The 19884-nt window shown below is 42.2% G+C and overlaps 2 protein-coding genes across 2 annotated transcripts; both read right to left on the reverse strand.

The window, feature by feature from the left end:
• Window positions 1-102: 102 nt before the first annotated feature.
• Argk2 (Arginine kinase 2) lies at window positions 103-1481 on the reverse strand. The gene has a single exon (XM_017144517.3). The coding sequence runs from the start codon at window positions 1422-1424 to the stop codon at window positions 243-245; it is 1182 nt and encodes a 393-aa protein (XP_017000006.2). The 5' UTR covers window positions 1425-1481; the 3' UTR covers window positions 103-242.
• A 2949-nt stretch (window positions 1482-4430) lies between these two features.
• On the reverse strand, window positions 4431-7954 carry Doc1 (Dorsocross1). The gene is made up of 5 exons (XM_017144469.2): window positions 7718-7954; window positions 7152-7317; window positions 5731-5998; window positions 5530-5667; window positions 4431-5119 (listed from the first exon to the last, which is right to left on the reverse strand). The coding sequence occupies exons 1-5, from the start codon at window positions 7806-7808 to the stop codon at window positions 4628-4630; spliced, it is 1155 nt and encodes a 384-aa protein (XP_016999958.2). The 5' UTR covers window positions 7809-7954; the 3' UTR covers window positions 4431-4627.
• Window positions 7955-19884: the final 11930 nt, after the last annotated feature.

The raw sequence follows: 19884 nt of genomic DNA on the forward strand, positions 1-19884 counted from the left end.
ATATAAAGGAGTCAAATTTAATCAAATGTCCCAATAAGTTTAGATAATATCCATAAAAAACCTGTTTAGGATGCCTCAAGTTAATGAATTTTTTCTTGATATTTGGTCTTTGAGCTTTATTTATTTTGAATCTGTAAAATTAGAATTTTAGCACTTAAATTTATAGTAGGTCCTTAAAATGACTTTCTGATTTTGTAGTTCCGGTTTTAGTCACAGCTTTAAGTTCATTCCAAATTGTTCAACTAATTTGATGACTTTGCCATACATTCGGCTTCTATGAGGCCCTTAATACCGTTGTGCATCTCCTTGATAATCTCGTATTCGGTGAGTCCCATCCGTCGCTGGTTGGATATATCGTGCACCCCGTCCTTGGCCTCCGAATGCTCGCCAGATGTGCCGCGTATCTGCAGACGGTACTTCTCGGCCAGCTTCTTCATCTCCTCCGGCTGGCACATGAGATTGGGCAGCCTTATGTGGACCGAGGCGCGAATTGAGGTGCCCAAGTTGGTGGGACAGAATGTCAGGTAGCCCAGGCGCTCATCTCGGTTGAACTGGAGCTGCTTGCCGAGCGCCTCCACGCCGCCGACCATGCGATCGTAGACCTTGCCCAGATCGCCACCCTTCTCCATCGAGATGATGCGTATGTGGTCCTCCTCGTTGCACCAGACCAGGAAGTTCTTGGCCTCGTTTAGGAAGATGCCACGTCCGGTGGGCCAAAATCGAGAGGCGCCAGCGGCTGCCAGAAACCGATCGCCTTCCTTGAAAAGAAAGTGATCCGCGATCAGCTTGTCTTGGACACATTTATCCATCCCAGTCAATGGCATATAGTTTCCCTTGTATTCACCGGTAAGGCTCGTCACTGCCCCACAGATCTTGCTCTCCAGTTCCTGGTAGTCCTGCTCCGTTAGGCAGGGATTGAAGGGGAATCCCTTGACGGCTCTTCCGCAGCGAACCCGAGTGGAAACGATGAAGTGGCCGTCGGGATCCAGGTTCTCAAAGTCCTTGCCCTTGCCGAACTTGGTCTCCGGCTGCTTGTCAGTCTTCTTGAAGCACTTGTGGTATTCCTCGATGACGGGATCGAAGAGATCGGCAAATACCTTATATGCCTCCGGATCGGGGGCATATAGACCCACGCCGGAGTCATGATTGCACAGACCCGAGCTGACGCAGTGCATCAGGGTGGAGTTAAATGAGGGCGTTGTCTGCGTCTTCAGCTTCTCGAAGATCTCCTTCGTCAGATGCTTCTTCAGCAGCGACTTGGACTTGGACTCGGAAAGCTTCTTGAAGCCCTCCTCCAGTTGGGCCAGCACCTCCTTGTCGACCTTACCGCCACTTTTGCTGGCATATCGCTGGCGATTGATAGCTAGCTGCGTACAGTGACCCAACAATCGGAGTTCAAGCCGGGTTTTAAAATTTAACAGCATTTTTGGAGTGTTCAAAATCGAATGAATGAAAGCCGGGTGACCCTAGGCTGAAATTGACATTTTACCAAAGGCCTGCAGTAAATGTACTAACGGAAATCATAAATATATCCTAAGTATACTACTAAAATATAGTCAGCAGGTAGAAGACTTTGATTTTACATGTATTTTAGAGTAGAATAGCACTGACCCAATCCATTATACATATATTTCCTAAATTAAAACAAAAATAAATACCTTTGTAAAATAAGTTCACTTACTATATCTTAAGTTACTGAAATATTTATTTAATATTTTAAGAGCACTGTAATATAGTTTCTTCTTTCCCAGTATAATTTTAACTTTACAACTTCGTTGCACAGTGTAATCGCTTGGCAAAGTTTTAAACCAACGTAAGATACATGAGTATGTGTGTAAAATGTATGTAAAAAGTGGGTCAATTGGTGTAGTGTAAGGTAAAGATAAAAACCAGTGTAAAATACATGTATATAAGCTGAGCTGAGTATAAGACTTATAATTATGATACGATTTTTAAAAACAAAAAATGCCGATGCCTTAAAAATAATTTACTTTAGAACTTTAATATTAATTAAAACGTTTACATAAAAATAAGCCAGGGTTTCAAATATTCTTTGCCCAAGAAAATATTTAAAAAAATAAGCAAATTAAATCATTTAAAAAATTGAAGTTTTTGTGCTTTTTATTGTCTTTAAGTTGACAGCCAAACTTTCCAATAATAAAAAAGGGTCCTGAATTTTAGTGCAGGGTTAAAGCCATACTTAAAATATTATAAAATAAAAAAGGTGTGTTAAATACAATAACTATTCACAACCCACCTCGACCTGTTCTCGTTCGCACAATTTAATTGAATATTTGCTGGCGTTTGGCTCGTAAAACAGAGAACGACAACATTTTTATAGCTTAAAGCTTAAATACCAAATCAAATATATTATAATTAGCAATAAAGAACAACAAAAGCGGCAACAACAACACGCTAACATGTGGCGCAAATAAAATTCAGATCCGAACGGCAACACCTTCTCAATAAAGCATCGTTATCCTCATTATCATTATCAACAGCTTTGACCGCAAACCGGATTCGGACATGGGTATGGGTATGGACCAACCTACACATAAAAATTCATTAAGTATATTAAAACAAGCGCAAATTAGAAATGCAATACGTGAGCGACTGAAATTTCCATTTTTATCTCATAATCTACGAATTTTGACGCTTTTTGCCACCGTTTTTTCGAAGAGAAGCCAGCCGCGAATCAGCAAAAATAAAGCTAGCATTTAAAAAACACTTCTGAAGCGCAGACGCCGACAAGTTTTTATTTTTATGTTTTTTGGCCCCCTTTGTTTTTGGTGAAAACGTGCAAATCCCATAATTTAATTGTTTCAACATTTGGGATGTAAATTTATGCGCCTGCAAATCCAATCGACGACGAGGAGAAACACAAAGCGCTAATACAAAACTAAGCCCAAATTAGTCAAAGAAGCGGCTTCGTGTGGCGGGTGAATTATTTCGCGCTGCCTCGGATAACATTATGCATAATCTATGCAAAGGTTTCTATGAATGGAACTTCGATCATTCGATGGGCCTTTGAACTATCCGCTTTCGGGGAGAGTGGGTCGTCATCGTCGTCTGGCTAGAAATTCTTCGGGGTCCATCTTCTGGGTGCACTTAAAAACTTAATTAAAAATATTAAACACGAAATGTTTGGCGCCACCGTTTAGGAAGCGCTCAAAAGTGGACCGCACACATCCACGGAGCGCCGAGTTATCAGCTCAATTATGCAAGCTGAAAGGCAGCCGCCGGCCCACAGACAGATTTGTCGCATTTGACACGATAATGCACACAAGGAGTGACCACACCAAAGTCTGTCCATCCCCGCCTCCTTCTCCATCCGACTCGACTCGAAATCGGCTTCTTGGCCAGCTCCCACTTCGTTTTGGCCTGGCCAATGGCCATAAAAGGTGCGATAAAACGAAAATTTCACAAGACGGCAGCAGCAGCAAATGCACTGAACAAAAAGTGTATTTTGTTTTAATAATAATTTTTAATTCCTAATTTATATATTAAGCTTGGAGTTTACAAAACTTATAACGAATGGAGAGACATTTTCTAAAAAATCATTGCATACTCCAAATATCGAATCATCTTATTTACTCTCTTTTCAGAGAGGTTAATGTTGATACTTGGAAATGGGGAATCCTTATGCTATTCTGTAAGACAGGGCAAATTTATAAAATAAGTTTTTATAAAATAGTCCAACTCAGTTCCTCCTAAGCAAGACTTAGTTCTAGTTCCGGGTATTTAAATTTAAGTTTTTACATTATTTATGGTGTTTTTCTTAAAGATTTTGTTACATTTGGATATATATAAAAAAAAGAATGTGACTTTGTTATTATTATACCATAATAATATTCTACAATTATTCACAAATTGTTTTTTTCTTTCTTTCTCGCATCTCTTCTTCAAATACTGCTAAAGAATTCGCGGAAAATTAATATTTCAACATAATATTTTAAAAAATCTAAGTGTTCATGAATAATTTCAGCTACTCAAGGTAAAAACTCTATACTTCGATTGACTGTAAACGGTATAAAATGGATCATACACTATTTGTGATTAATTTTCTGTAGTGTAGCCACCTCTGCGTCATCTCCTCACTTGGGGGATGGGGATGAAATCGCCGGGGAGTTGGGTCGGCAAAGACCAAACGGCCTGAAAGCCGTCAAATCGCTGCTCATAATGGACGCCTTATCTTTCAAGAATTGCTTTAACTACTACCGGAGTTGGATGTGTTTCAGATACGTGTGGCTGCTGTGGCTTGAGAATCGGCTGGTCACCATAATGGAGAGCATTAATTTGTCTTAGGCCCGCCAAAGCGGTCGCAAACAGCTTTTGGCCAAGGCACCAAAGCGATATCGCCAAACCTGTAAAAACGGAAACGCTGAAGGTAACCAGTAACCCCCTACGAATAGTTTTGCATTTGCCACAGATTCGATGTTTGATTTGTTTATTCTGTTCATTCCAAAGACACTTAAAACGAATTAACAAGGTATATGATTGCAGCTGGGTTCTTAAACGATCTTATAGGTAGAATACAGTAGCTTACAAAGTATATGCACACGTTTCTCACTAATCACAACAGAAGATGACTCCAATTTGGGTAGGTAATTTATGATAGAAGTAGTTTTCAGTAGGCCAGAATGGCTGAAATGCTGAAGCTATTTCTCTTGGTGGAGGTCGAAGGTCGTGGTGAGGTGGTGGGTGTGCTGGAGCCAACTGGTTGCGGACTAACTAGAGCTGGAGTTGGCACATAGGTGGCTGGGCTTGGCATTGGCAGAACCTGCGGAGGAACTGCACCAAAGTAGGCAGCCGCAAAGGGAGCTCCACTGGGTGCATAGCCCAAGGGATGGCGGAGATACGGCGACATTGGGTTGGAACTGAGATGTTGTGCTCCGTAGTAGGCCGGTGACACGCTGCCCGTTGAGTCCTGCTCAAAGTCCTGGCGTTGACGCTTCGCCTGCGGAGAGTCACAGCTGCTCACACTGGAGCCATCGTCCTCCGACTCCAGACTGGAGTTTCCGCTGCTGTTCATCTTCCTCTTGCAGCGCGACTGACCGGACTCACGGAAACCCTTGGCGAAGGGATTGTTGTCGATCTTCAGTTTGGTAATGCGATCGTTCTGCAAGAACAAAATTTAAAAGTTAATAAAGGATCATAGGTTTAAAATTAGAGATGTTTTATATCCTTTTTTGGTGTTTATCTCGATTTATATTACTATTATTGAGATTATCTTTATTTTTAAAATTTTAACCGGAAGTTTAAAATCTAACTTGTAATTATTTGCTTCTTAAAAGTGAAAAACGATCTGTATTTTCTCTGTCTGACAGAAATTTGATCTACGAGGCGTCAGTAAGTAGCCGTCGGCTGGGAGGTACTTGAAAAGTTCCCCTGCGATCCTAGTTAGGATCATCTCAAGTGTCTGACAAGGCGACAAATTTGGAAATGCTTCAATTAGCCGACGACCCCCGCGGAGCCTTTGTCCCGCCAGAGATCCTGAATGGAGAGGACTTGATGTTGTTTTTAACCCACCTGATAGGCCGTGACAGCTACGAACTCCGTCTCCGGGAAAACGAATGCCTGCTGCGGAGCCCAGGGAAGTTGGGTGAGCTCGCTGCTGCGGATGATGTGCAGGCGAGGCTGGTACTTATGCATGCTGGCCAAAACGATCTATAGGGAAAATAATAAGTAAGTAACATATTTAAGGGTTTCTAAGGGGACTTTCAAACTTACATGTCCGCTGCTGTCCAGCGTATTGTTGGTCAGTTTGACCTTGTTGAAGAGCAGGGCCTGCGACTGCCAATGGGCACCGGTGGCCGGACTATCCGGATGCAGATACATGCGCTGCGGGCTCTGGGGCTCGGCTCCTCCGGCCGGAACCCACTGGGATCCGGAGAACTTGTAGCGGCAGTCGCCGATGGGCACCATCTCGAGGAGCACGCAGTAGCTGGCCTCCTCCTCCAGGCCGCTGAGGGACACTCGCATCGAGGGGAACATGCGTCTGCAAGGAGGAAAAGAATAGCGGAGTTGATTAAGTGGCCTGCCACGAAATGCATATAAATCTTAGGGGGAAAAACAGGAGGCGTTGCCCGTTCATCTATTCTATTTTACTTTATTTTATTTCGCCCTTGATTTGTGGCTCAGACTAACAAGTGTGTAATTATGGACCCAAAAGCGGGCAGCGGGGAGTCCCTCTGCATCGCATCGATTTAAAAGGTAACGCAAACAGATCTTGCCAGTCCAAAACAATGTGCCACCGGCACATGATTAATTGTGCGGCAAATCGGTGGATCGGTTGGAGGATCGCTTGGCGGATCGAGGGGCAGAAGAGCGGGGCAATCTGGCGCCAAGCAATTAGACAAAATCTGGGAGTCGCCCTAACGGCTTCCAAGCGTCGAATGCATGTCTAATGAGCCGAGAAAGTGACTGCTGTAGCGGATTAAGCCACACGGAAAATAATGGATTTTTAAAGTCAAGTAAAAGGTTTAAAAAAATATGTTTATGAAAAAGGAAAAATATAAAAATGGTATAGAAAAATACCTAATATTTAAATAAAATATTTTTAATCTTTCAACTAATATTTTCAAAGCTTGTCAATTTTTTTCTGTGTATGCTTGCAACTTAAACTTCGAGTTCAGCTCATAATTATGTAAATTTGTCTCGGCTCGGCTCCCGCTCGGTAGTCGCTGTTCGATAGTTCCCCTATCTCGGATATTTTAGGGTCTGGGTCTGGGTCTTCTCTCCCTCCGGAGAGAAGGAGGAAAGGGCAAGGGCATTATTGTGGGCAAAGTGTGAAAAGCGCAGGTAGATCGACCAAACTCGATTGTCAACGCCGAAACGAAACGAAATGAAACCGAAAGAAGAAAGATCTTTATGATCGGTCCGGCGCCAGGGCGGCGTCTTCCTCTTGTCTTCTCCTCCGAACCGCCGGCTACACTGCACTTGTTGTCACTCCGCGCGAGAGCTCCTGCTGCGTTTTGAATTATGGCCAGGCGCCACATTAGGCCCGGGAAATGGGTATCGAAAGGTTCAGGGAATAGGGAATAGGGATAGGGAAAACTGGCAAATATTTACATAGGTCATAGTGCGATGCACTTGACTTTGGGAAAACTCAGCGCTATTTGCATAGGATAATGTGTTCGCGGGAAACTTACCGGCCGCTCTTTGTGATGATCATCTCGGTGCCGATTTTATGGAACTGCTGCCAAAGATCGTTGTTCTCCAATTTGGCCTCCACACCGGGCAAGGTGGGGCGACTGGGCAGCATCATCTGCGGCTGCTGGTGGGGCATGTTGAAAGGCAGCATCGAAGGGAAGGGATCTGGAAGAAGCGGTTTGGTTGGTTCATTAGTTTGGCATACGCTTTGGGTGGAGTTCCTTAAGGAGGTGGTACTCCTATTTGACTTTTATGGAATTTGACTATCCACTCTTATTAAATATCTAATATCCTAACCATTAAGTATTATTGAGAAACAATTTCAAAAGATCACAATTGCCAAGAAAAACATTATATTATTATTACAACTTTTTATCAGTTTAGAATTATAAACTCAATATTTGTATAATATCAATTAAGTGTAATAGTTTATAAAGATTTTAAACTGATCTCGTTTTTTATCTTTTCGAAAGAAAAGAAATTTTCTAATTTTAAAGGTAGAAAAAATTATATCATTTGCCGACGGCACTTGATCACCCATCCAAAAACCTTGATAGAAACCCACCTGGAATCCGCTGCATGATCTGCTGGCGGTATATCTCATGGGCCAGCTGCTGCTGCATCCGCATATCCATTAGCTCTTGCATGGAAAGCATTTCGAATCACTTGGTATGGTTATGTTACACACTCGGTAAAAACTGTCTTCTGATAGTATCTTTTCTAGTGGATATTCTTCACTTCACTCGCAGTTGCTCTCACTTTTCAACTGAAGATGCGCTCTGAGGTTCTTTCACGCTCGACGTTTCGCAACGAACTGATCTCGAGTAGCTCCGCTCAAGTGCTAACTCGCTGCGGACCGCAGCCAGTTTTTCCCGATCTGCGATCCCAAGCTACCTGCTATAGGAAAACCGGTTCTTCACTTGGTAATCGCCTGTGATTGGCTGGGTGAAGACGCCTACGCTGTAGGGGAACTAGTGTTATCCCGCTCTGACGGAGATCGGCTGCTAGGAGAGGGCGCCATTTTGTGAGCAGGGAGCGGGAAAAAGGAAAAACGAAAAGCGGAGCTGCGTACAGCCGAGTGGCGAAGTTAACGCTTAGCCCTGTTGATTTTCATCAGCCGCAGTGTTTTTCTGCGCCACTGCATTCCCTGTCTCCCTCTCGATCACTGTCAGTTAGGATATATATATATATATACGCTTGGATGTGGCTATGGCGTTGCTTGTAATTCAGAAGTGAGATTTTCCACAGCGCGCCTGTCTGCTGCCTTCAGCTGCCGTTGCCTTTTCTTCTCCTCTCTCGGTTTTTATACCCGTTACTCGTAGAGTAAAAGGGTATACTAGATTCGTGCAAAAGTATGTAACAGGTAGAAGGAAGCGTTTCCGACCCCATAAAGTATATATATTCTTGATCAGGATCACTAGCCAAGTCGATCTAGCCATGTCCGTCTGTCCGTCTGTCCGTCTGTCTGTCTGTCCGTCTGTCCGTATGAACGCTGAGATCTCGGAAACTATAGAAGCTAGAAGATTGGCATTTTGCATGCAGATTCTAGGAATTCCTACGCAGCGCAAGTTTGTTTCAAAATGGTGCCACGCCCCCTCTAACGCCCACCATCGCTTATATACGATTTTAAAAATTTTAATATTTTGGAAAAGTAAAAATGCAGTTTTATTGTGTTTATCAATACCTATCGAAATGTAGAAGAAATTTTTCAAATCGGACCATTCGTTAAAAAGTTATGCGTGATCAACGTTTTCTATCTCTATCTCCATCTCCCTCGCACTCCCTTTACCTGAGTAACGGGTATCTGATAGTCGGGGCATCCGACTATAACGTTCCCTCTTGTTTTGTGTGTGTTTCTTTATTCTTTTTTTTGGCGCTGTCGGAAAATGTCCATTGCCATTTCCATTGCAGCCGTCTTCCGTTTGGGCCTGTCCCTACTTCTCCTTCCCCCGTGTAATTAGCTGGGTTCCCTATCTTCGATTTTGCCCGGCGTTTCTTGGGTATTTATGTACTTTGCTGCAGACAGGTGAAACATAAATTTTGTTGGCTTTGTTAATTGCCCGTTTTGGAATTTCGATATGCCCTCGCTATTGATTTGGAATAAAAAGAAGGAAAACCAAAATGCATATGCCGAGTTTCGAGGGCCTGCCTTCGAGGGCCTATTGATTAGTGCTTGTCAGCATTGGGAAGTGCTGCTCGAAGTGCCTGTGGGTGGAGGTGGATTAAAGTGCACATTCCTCGTACCCACAGGAAGTATAATGATTGCCTTGAAATGAGCAATTGATCATGAGGAACGCATTTGAATGAATCACACTTTTACTTCATGCTAGTTTTTGTCTCCTGAATTTTCTTCAAATTCGGTAGATTCTTAGTGAATTTAATTTTATGTATGTTTCAAGTCAAATTGATTTAAAAATTGATAAAATGTAATTCCTATTTGTTTAATTTTGAATAATGCGTAACATTTAGTTATAGATTAACTAGTTAATTCTAATTGATATATACCAAATTACAAATGTAACTGAAAGTTAATGTAAATCTACCATTCTACCATTTTCTTTTTTATTAGTTTATAAAATGCTTTACATTTAGTTATATATGTATACCAAATTCCAAATGTAATTGAAAGCTAATGTAAATAGAGTGGTAATAAATTTTCAGTTTGATTAGTTTAGTTGATTTAAAAATCCATAAATAGATATTTATAATTGTTTAAGAAATACAGCGTACCAAATTACAACTTCTTATTGCTTATGACCAAAATGGTCATTTAGTTTTGGTAAATATATTTTTAGGATTTTCTTAGACTTCGACGATCATGTAAACGTTTTTTTTTTCGTATTTATTAAAATAATATTCCATCTTTACAGACCAAAGTATACTTAGTGTTTATACAGTCTTCTTTCGAGACTGAAAACAAGAGGGAACGTTATAGTCGGATGCCCCGACTATCAGATACCCGTTACTCAGGTAAAGGGAGTGCGAGGGAGATGGAGATAGAGATAGAAAACGTTGATCACGCATAACTTTTTAACGAATGGTCCGATTTGAAAAATTTCTTCTACATTTCGATAGGTATTGATAAACACAATAAAACTGCATTTTTACTTTTCCAAAATATTAAAATTTTTAAAATCGTATATAAGCGATGGTGGGCGTTAGAGGGGGCGTGGCACCATTTTGAAACAAACTTGCGCTGCGTAGGAATTCCTAGAATCTGCATGCAAAATGCCAATCTTCTAGCTTCTATAGTTTCCGAGATCTCAGCGTTCATACGGACAGACGGACAGACAGACAGACGGACAGACGGACAGACGGACATGGCTAGATCGACTTGGCTAGTGATCCTGATCAAGAATATATATACTTTATGGGGTCGGAAACGCTTCCTTCTACCTGTTACATACTTTTGCACGAATCTAGTATACCCTTTTACTCTACGAGTAACGGGTATAACTACGTTATTTCTTTCTAATGCAATTGATCTTGAACCTGATTTGAGTCTCAAGTGCACTGCAATTTGCAACAGACCTGATCTGGCACATTAAAATGGCAATTCAACGACAGACATGCGTTTGTCCCTTGACTCGTCGCCAGCAAATAATTTCAGGCTTGAATTGGCAGTCAGTCGACTAGAAAGAAAGTCAGTGTCGAAGAAACTCCATTAAATTAGCATTTCGCTGTCGCTTGGCACGCTCTTCCGAATAATGTCCATTCCCATGTCACAAGTCTCATTTCCATTTCCATTCCGTCTCCGGATCCGGACGAGACGGCATATCTCCGGTGCTTAGTCTTAGCCATCTGATGATGATGACTTCTCGCTGCGAGCGGCGCCAGAGAATCGTAAAAATATTTTTATACAAATATCGGCGCAGTTAGAACAAAAGATTTGATTTGGAAACGTAACGCTTCACGCCTTCAGAGAGGCCGACAAAGGGATGTCACACAAAAGACGGTAGTCGCAGCTGTAGGATGCAAGTAGATCTTCGTTTCAGATATATATTATTATGGGACATGGCAGTGACCCTCGGATAACTCAGGTGTAATTGCGTCATGCTGGTGTAATGAAAACTAGATCGAGACTGAGACACATAAGTTGACGCGACATCGGCACAGCCCACAAAAGTGACCAGGATTCCCAGGACAGGTCGTTTTGCGGTGTGTCCTCCGCTGGGTGTGAAGTGTCCCGTGGGCGGCGGCATCCTTAGTTGCCTGAGATGTACCTGAACCCGTCTGTCGTCTGTCGCCTGTCGCCAATTGAAGTAATAATTTTCTATTGTCCCTCGTCGCGCCTTCCATAAAGTACAAGGACTTCGGAGCCCAGAGACGCGACAAGTGGCCGAGTTGGTCTCTTCGGCTCGCTCAAGTAGCTCTTGGCGCCAGACGATCTCCGTCCAGAGGATATCTTTGTGAGTCCGCTATCTGCCGCCTCGGATCTGCAGATGCTGAACGGTAGCGGTCAAGCTGCCAGAGGTTGACAACGACATATGTACGTTCGTGCTGGATAAGATTGGACCAGAGCAGATTACCACCTTCAGAGGAGGAGAGGGATTGGGTTTTTAGGTTTGGGTCTTTGGGCATACGGGTGGACGGAAGCTCTCGAGCGACCCACACAACCTGCGGCAATTAACATATAACCCGCCGATCAAAATGACCAGCCATATTCATATATTAAAAGACCATCAGCTTATAAATGCCCATAATCATTGGGACAGGTTACATTTCCCAGTTCGACAGATCAATAAATCATGAACAACCCTAATTAACCAGCTCGCAGCCATGGAAACCCGTGTGTCACCTGCCTGGAAGATCGGGAGATTGGAGAGCTGCCAAAACTACAAGTTACACATAATTTACCCGAGACAAAGGCAAATGTCATAAAATAATATAAATGATATAAACGACACTGTCTGCGCCTAATAATCAAGCCAGGGCGTGGCCTCGAGACCCATCTCCAATCCAATCCCATACGATCCCGAGTTTAAATCCTGGGAAAACGGTATGGGCATAAAGATGCAAACTACACGATAAAGTTAGCTGGTTAGGCGCCTGCAACTAAATGCTAAACGAGTTAACCCGCTGATAGAGATCTTCTCTTCTGAGTTTTCTGTGTTTTTTTCGGTACAAACTAAGCCGAGGCTCAAGGTGCGTCGAAGGCATCATTAAGGCAGCGAGGCTGAGGTAACTCCGGGACTCCAGACCACAAGCAACGATGATTTAATTTTCCAACACGCTTTCTACCACGCCAGCATATAGCATATAGCAAACAGCATCTTTGAATCTGGGGTTTTGGTTTTTAGTTTTTCTGTATTTCTGGGATGATCGATGGCCTGTCGCTGAGATGATCACTTTCTGTGGCTGCCTAGCGGCTACTAGTTGAGATACTTAACGACGACCCGAGAGGGCGCCATCGGGTCTTATAATTTGTTAAGATGTTTGGGCGATCGATCGATGGTTGGATGGATCGATGGATTGATTGGCCTTTCTCTGCATAATATTTATGTATATTTCTCACGGCGAGAGTGGCGACCGATGGGGGCGACCGAAAGGCTTTTCGGGGGCTACCGATCATCTGGAGTAGAGAGACGCCATCATCGCCTTATCAGCGACTCGGCATCTGGGTACCTTAAATGGCTACTTAAGATACAGATTCCCGCCGGAGGTATGGGTATCGGATCTACCATATCGATTACCAGTCAGCCCGAGTTGCCGTGGGCAATTGACCTGAACTCAACAGAAGTCGAATGGTGTGTAATCGATACGATCGGCAATCGCCGTTGATCTTTTGCCAGGCAGAAATTTAGCGACTGTGTCGGCATTTGCAGCCTGTGATCAACTGATCGCTAAGCTATGATCTATGATTGCCCCGGGGCCGCCTGCCATTTGCCATTTTCTATTTACTATTGCCAAATCCCCTGCTGCACCCTCCTCATAAATATACTGATATCCATCCACCCATTTCCAACCAACTCATCTCGCATGCCGCTCACAGCTCACTCGCACTAATTAAAATAAATTCTGTCAGAAATTCTCGTTTAATTTTTTCGCGCACCTTGCTTTTTTCCTTTTTTTATTTTCTGCTTTTTGGCCAGACCCATGGAGACCGCAGAACCATCGAACTGGCCAAAGTTGAAGCGAGAAAACAAGCAATAAATACGTCAGCCAATACGTCAAAGGCATTCCGTCTGTCTGTCTTTCTGGCTGACAGACTGACTGCGCTTGCAACTTAAAATGCACATTATTAATTAGTTGTTATAATTGCATTTAAAAATCCATTAATATTTATAGAATTCATAATAAATAATGAGGCTTGGTCTGAAGTCCGAACTGGAGCTCTGGAGCTCCCGAGACGGCGACATCGACGCCTCCAAATGCCAAAACGGTCTTATTCTTGCCCCAAGTTTGGCAATTTATGCGGCCAGCTTCGTGATGTGTGTGGCATATTTGAAGCTCCGTCACAAGTTTCCTTTGACAAATTCTCCAAGAATGTGTCCGCAACATTTTAGGGGATTTCAGCGGGCATATCAGCAAGGATATAAAGTTTGCCTACTTCATTCCTTTAAATTATTAAATTCAATATATTACATAAAATATTTGTAACTAAAACGATATACCTACTAAGCATATAAAAACTTGGCTAAATTAAAATCTTGGACATAAAACATTCTTTAAAACATCTTAAAGTTATTCACTCCTCAGAATTATTGTAGTAAAAAACCATTTTAATCTGAAATGACCTTCATATTTAATTTATTCATATTAATTTATATCTATTTTATTTAAAATTAAAATAAAATGTTAATAACTAAAATAAAAATCCATAAATTAAGAACCTATCAATATATAATCTTCTTAATTTTACAATTTTCAAAAACACTTCTTAGAGAGCAGGTGCTCTATGAAATTGGCATATCGACAACCTAATGAGGTTTGTCACGGCATAGATAGTGTTCTCTAAAACTAGAGATAGCCACATTCGATTTATGGTTCTATAATTACTTATCTTCGGTCCTATCTGCTTGAGTCCGCTCACACCTGATATTGATATCCTGCCGTAAATCTGTAGCGCACTCCATGGCCCCAGATACCTTTCGCTCCTCCTCATCCTCCAAACGAACCCATGTACTTTTCTGGTCCAGCGGGCCTTCATAAATATTTATATCTCGTCATTGAGTCCAATTTTTTATAACGCATATTAAATTGTAAATTAAAAACAAATTTTTGTTGACTTTTCTACACTCGTGTGTGCCAGTCGTGTGTTTTATTGCAGTGATATATGTGCGTTTGTATCCCGATCTCGAAAATCGAGAACCCCAGTCCGAACCCATAATTAAATTTTAACATTTCCACCTTTTTATGCTCGGCTCTGTCCAATGTTTCAGAGATCCAGAGATGCAGCGGCCCAGAGATGAGTTTCTCAGGCCGTTCGACCCACGCTGTTCAGTTCCAACGGCGATCGGTGGAAAAAGGGTGAAATATATCACTGGCGCCAGGGCACCGCCCGCTGGGTCCCAATGTGGTAAATTTTTTATTGCAGCCGTTTAGGCGAGCCTTTGACGGCCAAGGACATCAATCAAAAATTGTGAGATTCGGTGATGGCGCGATCGCGGGTTCGTGCTTGGGTTTTGAGTTTTGGGAACTTTACGACCGAGTTGGGGAGTTGGGGGCTTCGAAGTTCGAACAGAGTGAGAGGCTGGATTTGAATGCCCCGGCGAAGCGTTAATATGATAATACGCACCTCTGTCTCTAGTTTTTGGTCTCTGGGGAACCTGCTGCATCTTTCTCTTTTATGGAATAAGCAATTAAAATTGAATTTGAGGCAGCAGCATGCTGGCACTTTAATGGCCGTCATTTAATTGGATTTCAATGTTTCTCCAGATCGTCGTGCGGTGGGTCTCGGATCTCGAATCTCGAATCACAGATCCCAGTTCCCAGATTCGCTTGACGGGCCAAACGTCTGCGATAGTAAACATTAATTAATTTAAACATTTATATTGGGAGTTTATTAACCTGGGCGACTGGGTTAAGGCGTGGGCCTCGGGCTAGATAAGCGGCATGTTTACGACCCGGAGTCTGATTGAGTTATGAATGCTGCGGAGATGACAGCCGAGCACTTTGGGGATCGCATTTCCCAGACAGATGGAATGGCTCGTTGCATCTGCAAATGTCAGGTTATTTTGTCAATTTACATGACTACCGAACACCCACAAAAAAAGTTCCTATAACAGAAGTGTAATCCTAGCCAGGCTTACCCGTTGAAGTCCCCACATTAGTCAGGCCTTTAACTAGACAAATCCATTTGTAACCTAACCAGATGAGAATCACTCCGTTACACCCATCCACGCCCATCCGAGATTCCAGAGGAGAAAGAGAACCCTTCACTTAGAGGCGAGCAGACAGGCACGCACAGTTGGTCAATTTTCAGTTTCAGTTTTGGAAAAGGGACGACGACTGGCGACTGACGCGACGTCTTCAGCCACGCCCCTGTCTCCCGATCTGCCGATCTGCCGATCGAGGAAAGTGACTCACCCCACTATCTTTAGCTGTCCGTTGCGACCTACAAACTTCGGAGATCCCACAAGTCGACTTTAATATGTGAATGCGCTGATTGCCTCCGCTTTTTAATAAAATGATAACTTTTAGACCAGACAAATATTTCATTTCCTTTTCGACGCTGGCGACGCCGAAGACGACGGCGACCGGAGGCAGACCCAAAACCAAAAAAAACCGAGAAAACAGAGTCCAGAACCCGAAAGTCATCATCGAATCGGGGGGCAGGGCACCTCGGTGCTGACGATCATCGCTCTGCAGCACAAATTGGAGACTGGCCCGAACGTATTTGCACCTCCGAATTCCGTGTGGGCAATCCGGACGAGAACCAGGCTGCACTTGGAAAAATATTCAGCAGTTGATCAGCAAAAATAAAGAATACCTATATTAAAGTTAATTTAATTTAATCACAAAAATTTCCAAAATAACAAATTAAAAACAAACAGGACTAGCTGCCACGCCAATTTTAAATCAGGGATAGTTTAGATTGATATTAAACTGATATTACCTCCAAAAATGTTAATTTAATTTTGTGTTTATCTGCAATAAAATAAATCGATTTTTGCTGTGATTAAATCAATGCACTCGGAAACTAATAAAAATAATTCTAACCAATAACTACATATTTCATTTTTGATTTGTGAACATTTTTATGAAATTGTTTTTATTATAAATCTGGCAGTTACCATATTAAACTGCTAACCATAAGAGAATAAATAGATTTATATCAGTCTAATATACAGTCTGTTCTTATCTTTTAAAATCTCTCATATTATTAGAATGTAACCTGGTTTAAACATTGGAATGAAAGGTATTTATTTACATGAAATATTTTACATAATATTTCCCTGAGTGTAGACGGCGCTAGCGCCAGTCGGCTGCCAGTTGGTGAAGGGCCAGATCCTCTACATCCCCACTCCTCTCCTCACATGCCTTCACCTCGACCCGGCTAACAAGCTGGTTCTGCCCCAAGTTCGGAGTTCGTGCGTCTTTCTTGTGTGTGTGGCATGGTGTGGACGGGCGGTGGCAAGATCGTTTAGCAGCACAACGGCGCACTTCATTGCCCCAAGACCCTTCCCCTGTCCCCACCCCTTTTGCCCCTCCCTCCTGGCCCTGGCATTCCAGCCAAATTTGCTCGCAACATGTAGAAATTGCTGCCCATTTGTTCGTGCCCTCTCGCTGCAGTTCGGGCCAGGTCCAGATTATATGGCCGCGGCCTGGCGCCAGCTTTTGGGCTGCCCAAATGCGGCATTTAATGAAATCTTGCGGTGCAGCTTGTTTTGGCCGCACAGTGGTTTTGGCAGCCCCTCGGGGTTCCGTTGCCGACTGGATCTCCTCATAATCTGGCCTGTGTTATTTCACTTGTAGGGGATCTTGGGGCCTAAGTGGGCTAATACTAACTTTTGGGGGAAGTTTGCTGGTGGCCTGATAATTTAGCCGAGTTGAGGAAGTCATTAAGCTATGATTTGAATAAGGTAGCGAGGTGACTTTATGGTTATGCCAAATAGATATCACTTTTTCAAGGTTTATTGTATTATATAAAAGATGGATTTTCTAAGAAAAATAATTTAAATAAATATTTAAGACCTTAAGAATTATAATTTATTAACAGCAGTATTAGTATTGTGATGTGTATCCCAAGTTCCCAAAGTGGATAAACCATTTTTAAGAAAATATAATAGATCAAATGGATTAGGAATATATAAAAAAAGTAATTAAGACAAATGTTGAATATAAAAGTTTTTTTAGAAGTAATCCCAATTTTAATCGTAATATTAGATCTAGAAAACCAAATTGCTTACCTATAGCTCACAGCCAATTCGTTATGGCCCGAACCAAACTCCAGAGAGATGGAATCTCCTCTGCTGTTGGCGTTAACGAGACTTTTGACAGGTTGATTCATGCTCACGTCTTTGACTTGGCTTATTTGACCCAAAGTAGGGGCTGGCTGACTGGACCCACCAAACAGTCTTAGCCCCAGATCCCCAGATCCGGCATCAACATCAACTTCAGCCGTTCGAAGCTGTCCGAAGCGACCGCCCGTCCATTTGTTTGTTTTCCTTATGCTTTCGGGGAGTTGACCAAGAAACAGCACAACGAAAAAACATTTTTATTAATGACCACAAGGGCCACGCAATTGCAATGGGCGCCAAAAGGGCCACTTGGCTGGGAAGTTGAAATGGAAGGGGATCGGATGGGCGGAGAACAGTGTTGGGAACTATTTATTACGAAAAGAAGCTAAATCGAAAAAAAAAGACTGGGAGTAGTGTGTTGGACTCTTATAAAATATCTAAAATACCCTTTTGGGTAAGGATTTCAGTATTGAGAAAATAATATATATGTAAAACTTGCTCTACTTCACCTTTTCTTCGGTAATCAATAAATCAACTGAAATTTTAAAAATCTATTTTAGATTATTACTGAAAGTAACACAACTTTCGCATTAAACTTTTAAATTGTTAATGAAGTTCTAAAAACATAAGTTACGAAAAAAATAAAACTAATAATTAGAAAACGAAACGCAAGAAGGCGTTTTTAATCACAGCGTTTTATTATAAAGATTCTAAAAATTGTAAATTCTTGAAAAAAATATGGAAATTTATAAAATATTCAATTGTTTAAGATATTTATAAAATTTATATTTGTCAAAATGGTAGCTAGATTGTAGCCAAAACGGCAGCCCCATTGGGAGACTTCATTGGGAGTTTACTTGCACTGGGGGGCAGAGCCCAGCGCCAGTTTTGAGTATGTGTTGAAATGTGGTAATTTGTCTCGCTTAGAGACGAGTGTGCCCGTGTGCCCGTGGTAGTGGTGCCCACACTGTGGTGGCATCGTTTCATTAATAAAACATTTGTTCGCCCGAAGCTCAACCCCGCTGACGGATGGATGCAGTTGCTCCGGCCTCGCTCGGTTCTAAGCTCGGTTTTCCATAATTCATAAATGCCAATGCCAACTGTTAACTCAACTACTGGTATTGAGTTTTTGTCAATAGTCCGGGATTAGAGAAACAGCAGCCAGCAGCCAGCATCTCTGGAGCTTTTCCAGCTCCATCTGCTCCAGCCACCTCCTCCTCCTCTTTTTCTACCCCACCCGTATTGTAGCCGGGCAAACAATAAATTTCACAGGTTAACGCGATCGCATAATGAGCCACGACGTCGTCCGAGTTGCAAACAAGCAAACAGCAGCGGGAGCAACGGATTCAACACTTTTTTACCCCATCCCGTGATCCGGTCTTGGTCTTGGCCCGCCGACTGTTTGCCTAGCCGTCCCAGTCGATGGGTCCGGGCGGTCGGTTTTTTTCAGGGAACTGCCAGCGATTCAATAGAATTAATTTACGCCTCACGTTGCAGGCACTTGCAACCTGCAACTTTTGTGCTTTGTGCAGTAGCTGCCGTTGGAGAGCCCCGAGTTCGAGCACCAGTTCGCCCCACCTCCCTGGCAGCACGGGGAGAAATATCACCTTAACTTAAAATATAAATCTTTTTTTACCAACTAAACAAAAACACTTAACGGCCGAAGAACCAACTTAGAAACATGTTCTTGTAAAAAGGCATTTTAACCCTATATTTGGATCACAAAAAGTTAAAAAAAAATATTATAAATGGAAAATTTTGTAAAAATGTTGTTAAAATTATTTCAAAGCTTCAGAAGACTGAATAATTTAAAAGATTACGAAAATTTAGAGGTTTTCGTTATAATTTAAACATTTTAAATTTCAATGTCATTTAAAGTAAGTTTGTAAAAGCATTTCAGAAGTTTTACCCTTTTATTATTAATTCGTGATTTCGCTTTATAGATAATCTCCTGTAATAAATCGAACAGAAAAGCTCATTATTTTCTTGTTTCCAAGGCGATTTCAAGCCGATGTGTGAAAACTGAGATGACAATATCCACCTCAATACCATTTTTCCGTGTGTAACTACTACTGGTAGCTATTTATAAAAGTTATCAATATGATTGTAAGCAGTTGGAAAATATTTGTGTCCCAAGGTGTTAGAATGCATTTGCATAAACACTTGAAGCGTTGTCAGGCCTCTTTTAGAGCCAGAAGCGAATCGAATGATAGAGCTTCCATCACTTGGCTTGGCTATGCCCTGAAAATTCAATTACCTTTCATCTCCAGCTACCGTGCTGAGCAAAACAAAGAGAAATTACAGGAAAAATATAGAGGGTATACCAAGT

Source organism: Drosophila takahashii, chromosome 3L (genome assembly GCF_030179915.1).
Source record: "Drosophila takahashii strain IR98-3 E-12201 chromosome 3L, DtakHiC1v2, whole genome shotgun sequence".
In the NCBI taxonomy this organism is placed as follows: Eukaryota; Metazoa; Arthropoda; class Insecta; order Diptera; family Drosophilidae; genus Drosophila; species Drosophila takahashii.